At 34.6% G+C, this 5,492-nt stretch overlaps 1 protein-coding gene across 4 annotated transcripts in view; it reads right to left on the reverse strand.

The window, feature by feature from the left end:
* The window catches only part of LOC121382563 (golgin subfamily B member 1-like), a 141,142-nt gene extending 138,692 nt beyond the window's left edge, over positions 1 to 2,450 (reverse strand). The window contains exon 1 of one of the 4 annotated variants that reach the window (XR_005959180.1): positions 2,072 to 2,450. Coding sequence is in view for 3 of the 4 variants with exons in the window: in XM_041512029.1 (XP_041367963.1) it covers positions 2,072 to 2,176 (105 nt within the window). In the remaining variant the exon portion in view is untranslated. The remainder of the gene's footprint in view (positions 1 to 2,071) is intronic. The other 3 variants (XM_041512029.1, XM_041512030.1, XM_041512032.1) reach the window with 3 other exon arrangements.
* Between the last annotated feature and the right edge of the window lie 3,042 nt (positions 2,451 to 5,492).

The raw sequence follows: 5,492 nt of genomic DNA on the forward strand, positions 1-5,492 counted from the left end.
AAGTAGCCAATCCAGTAAAGGGACGGGATGTAGCCCAGTGATAAAGCGCTCACTTGATGTGTGGTCGGTATGGGATCAATCCCCATTGGTTGGCCCATTGGGCTATTTCTCATTCCAACCAGTGCACCACAACTGGTATATCAAAGGTTGTGGTATGTGCATATAAAAGATCCCTTGCTGCTAATCAAAAAGAGTAGCCCATGAAGTGGCGACAGCAGGTTTCCTCCCTCAATATCTGTGTGGTCCTTAACCATATGTTTGACGCCATATAACCGTAAATAAAATGTGTTGAGTGTGTCGTTGTGGAGCACTGGTTGGAATGAGAAATAGCCCAATGGCGCCACTTATGGTGATCAATCCTAAACCGACTGCTACGTCCCACCTCCTACTCCTTAAAAATCTCTATAGATAATTTGGGAGAATAAAAAGGCAGCTGTTATACGGAATAGTGCCTGCTGTATAGAAGTGGTTATTTGAGCAGATTTGATGCTGACTACATCGTTTCAAAGTAAGACTGGTTCACTGTTCTTTGTTTGACAAGAAGGTTTTGTGATTGGCTTTTTTTTTTTTCTTTTCTTATTTTTTTTTTGGGGGGGGGGGGGGCTTTGTTACCAAACAGCAGCAAGGGATCTTTTATAAGCACCTCCCCCAAAATAGGACAGTACATACAATGGCCTTTGATGTTTCACAGTCAATGACTCACGGGGCGCTGGCTGAGATAGGGTAAAAACAGGAGTCCACTGAGGGTGATCGATCCTATGACCCACAGGATGCCAGGTGACCTATAGATATCATGTCTCTACATGTATGTGCAACACTTGCTAGATGTTACAATCCTATGACCCACAGGACGCCAGGTGACCTATAGATATCATGCCCCTACATGTATGTGCAACACTTGCAAGATGTTACAATCCTATGCTGTTACTCACTAGCCATTTACAGTCATTACGCATTCTGATTACTAACAGAGAATACATTTACACATACTTAACATTTATACATATAATTCAACTTCTCCAGTTCTGTGAAATACCAGACTGAATACTAAATGACACTCCAGCATAAAAAAAGCCATTTATCAAAAAAACATTGTTTAAAAAATTAACTAATTAATTAAAAATATATATATTGGCTATTGGGTGTCAAACAGTGATGAGTCAATGATTTAAATAAGAGATGCTCATTAATATAATTAACATACCAGAAAAATATCAATAAAACAATAATAAATATAAAGCATATTAAATATTAAAAATCAAAACAATATTGTTTTAAAAAAATCCTAAATAAATAACATCGAATATATTCTGATATATTGTTAAAAAACTAACTAACTAAAAAAAAACCCACCCACAAAACTATACTAACATAGAAATATTCAGATTTATTGTATAAAAACTAAATAAATGAAAAAAAAAGAAGAAAAAAAGTTTGGTTTGTTTAACGACACCACTAAAGCACATTGATTCATTAATTATCGGCTATTGGATGTCAAACATTTGGTAATTTTGACATATAGTCATCAAAAGAAACCTGCTATATTTTTTCTAATGAAGCAAGGGATCTTTTATATGCACTTTCCTACAGACAGAATAGCACATACCACCACCTTTGATATACCAGTCGTGGTGCACTGGCTAGAACGAGAAATAACCCAATGGGCCCACCGACGGGGATCGATCCCAAACCGACTGTTCATCAAGCGAGCACTTTACCACTGGGCTACATCCCACTCCAAATAAATGAAAAAACACCAACAAAATTATACTTATACAATAGTAGTTAAATGCCCTGATGTTGAATATATTCAGATATATTGTTTAAAAAGTAAATAAATGAAAAAAACCCCACAAAATTATATGTACAGTACTAGTTAAATGTCTTAATGATAAATATATTCAGATATATTGTATAAAAACTATTACCCCCCCAACCATACTTACAGAATTAGTTAAATGCCCTAGGGTTGAATATATTCGGATATATTGTATATAAAAAAACACCAAAAAACTATATTTACACATTTATATTTAATTGAAATAAACAAAAAACAACAAGGCATACTTACAGTACTAGTTAAATGCCCTAGCGTTGAATATATTCGGATATATGGAGGAGGAGGAGGCCGATTACGAGCTGGGTACGTTTGTTTCACAGAATGACATGTTTCCATAGTAGAGGAACCTAAAGCCTGGTGTTACTGGCTGGGGAGCTGCACTGATTCCAACAGTTCCAGACTCAGATATACACTCCCCGCCATTAGCCTGAGTAAACTCAAAACAACGCCTCCAACAGATATTGTTGTAGCAGTAAAACAGCTACATAAACAGATGGAATATAGTCGATGTCTGTCAGACTGACTTTGATCTGTGTGTGGAGATGAATATTACTGTATGACATATGAGCAGTAAAATATAACATACACTCAGTAAATTAACATGTTCCACTAAAAAAAAAAAAATAAAAAAAAAAAAAAAAAAAAAAATCATTTCAAATTTTAAAAAAAAAATTGCTATTGACACATTTAAAACATTGATTTATTAATCATTTAAGGATTGTCTGTTATTTCTTTTACGTTCACTGGAGTATGAACAAAAAAAAATCTGCAAACTGTAAAAGAAATAACAGACAATTAAATTTAAAACATACTGTTTTGAATTATTTTTTGGTTGTTAATAAAAAAACATTTTCTAAAATAAATATTACTGTATTATATGAGATCACTACATTATCTTAAGCGAGATAATGTACATTTAGTAAAATAACGTGTCATAAAAAAGATTTATTTTTTTTCCCTTTCTTTCTCTTTTTTTTTCAGTAAAAAATGTTTATAACTAAAGACTGAAGTACAGTAAATCATAAATCAAAGTAACTCAGAAGTAAAATCCAAATAAAATTGTGGTGTTACTTTGATCTGTAACAAAACTTTGCATGGATTGATGGACGGATGGATGGATGGATGGATGGATGGAAATGTTTTATTTAACGACACACTCAACACATTTTATTTACGGTAATATGGCGTCGGACATATGGTTAAGGACCACACAGATATTGAGAGGAAACCTGCTGTTGCCACTTCATGGACAACTCTTTTCAATTAGCAGCAAGGGATCTTTTATATGCACCATCCCACAGACAGGATAACACATACCATGGCCTTTGATATACCAGTTGTGGTGCACTGACTGGAATGAGAAATAGCCCAATGGGCCCACTGACAGTGATCGATCCCAGATCGACCGTGCATCAAGCAAGCGCTTTACCACTGAGCTACGTCTGTCCCCTGGATGGATGGATGGATGGATGGATGGATGGATGGATGGATGGATGGATGGATGTAAAGATGATGGATGAATGGATGTATGGTCAGACGAATGTATATAAATGGACATATAGATATATGGATGGACAGGTGGACAGATTGATGGATATATTGATGGATGGATGGATATATTGATGGATGGATGGATGGATGGATAGATAGATGGATAGATGAACAGATGGATAAACAAATGGATGAACAGATGGATGAACAGATGGATAGATGGATAAATGGATGAATGGTTATGTTGCTGAATATGTCAGTTTGGCCAAGTTAATATGATGGTTGCTAGGAATCTCATTTAAAGTTCAATTATACTGGTCAAACAGATGATTGGTACATGATAAACAATCAGTCTAAAAAAAATGGTAGTACAAAGATGTGCACAAGACAGAACTTTTGTCAGGCTTGTTAGTAGATGGGCGAGTTGGGAATTGTGCCAGAGATTCCAACAGATTCCATCACACAACATATTTTCTGGAGTGATAACTAATTGAATATGGTACATCACTGGAGATCATTTGGCTTCCGTATTATTAACAATTAACAACTCGTTACATGCAATGCATTTCATATTGACAAGTAATAAACTTTTTATCAGCTATACATTGAATAAAATTGATTATATTTTCAATCTAAACAGAGTTGTCTTCCCTTATTATGTATGGTGTCATTTTGCCCTGGTAATGTGCTGATGGCAAAACTTGGCTTAGGTAGCAGACGGAGAGAATGAAATATAAATACACAAGACATTCCAGCACTGGCAGACGATAGTAATAAGTATAGAGGTGTTAAACAGTAACACGCATCCTCGCCATTTGTTGAGTAACATGATACATATGAACATAGGTGTGCAGGCTTCCATTTGTGCAGTCTAGCAGCCTAATATTTGCCTGATTTAAATGAAAATGCTCAAAACAACATTTTTATTACCATTATTACCTAACAGTTTATAGGGTTGTAAAAAAAATCATTACACATTTTTTTACATGGATAAAAACTAATATTATAAGTAGAATGATGGAAATACATGATGAATATGTTTCAGGTCAGCTCATTTTATCCAAAACGTCACCATTGTTTTTGCGTGAATACATAAATTTAGTTCCATATTGTAGGAACAGTTGCCCCTCCTGACCTCCCATCTCATATGCTTATGCACATGAATAATTTAAAACAAATAAAGTTCAGCCATGGGATATACAAAAGCATCGTAACTTTACATCTGCAACTATTAACAGTTATATCAGACACACATTTGACATCTATTTCACACAGAAAAAATTATATCATTATGGAAGATGGAGCATTTTAAAGACAAAATAAAATAAAATGTGTGTACTTCTATCTGTATTTATTGTACTATAGTAGTAATAAGAAGTGTGAGGGTTTTTCGTAAATTTATGTTTATGTGCAAAACTACGCTTAGGATATTTTGTGAAATTGGGCCCTGGTGTTTACATGCAGTTAACTTATATACAAATTACAAGTGTAGCCATGTGTCAAGTATTTTACCTAAGAATGTACCAGGAATAACAGCCACATATAAATAAACATTCTGAGAGTATTGCTAAAGCAATACATATCCCCTACCGGGGCACACAAATTTTCATATCTCGCAAGTTCAAGGGCCATAACTCTGTGACAAATGGGCAAACCGCCATGAAAGTCAAAAATGTATCTGTAACAGTACATGATAAAGCTATACACAAAATGTCAGCTCAATATCTTGAGGCATTGTCACAAAAAAGTAAAAAAAACTAATTTTTGTATCTCCTAATTTCAAGGGGTATAACTCTATGGAAAAAGGCTATATACAAAATTTCAGGTCAATGTCTTGAGGCATTCTGAAAAAACAACAACGTCACAGACAGAATAACAGACAGACAGACAGAATAACAGACAGACAGACAGACAGAATAACAGACAGACAGTGAAGAAACCTATAGTCCCCTCTGGTTGGACCAGTAGGACAGTGGGGACTAATAAAAGTATTGGTAGAATATCTTCCTATCCTCCTGAAGACAGTATACATTTTTTAATCTATCCATTGGTCTAAAAACATATGAAGAAAAGACTGTTTCATTCCATTAATACTCATATTGCTTCCCATTTAGAAATCAACTAATTTTCATTTGATTCTAATAACTCTGTGATAACTGGA

The sequence above is a fragment of the Gigantopelta aegis genome, chromosome 10 (genome assembly GCF_016097555.1).
Source record: "Gigantopelta aegis isolate Gae_Host chromosome 10, Gae_host_genome, whole genome shotgun sequence".
Lineage (NCBI taxonomy): Eukaryota > Metazoa > Mollusca > Gastropoda > Neomphalida > Peltospiridae > Gigantopelta > Gigantopelta aegis.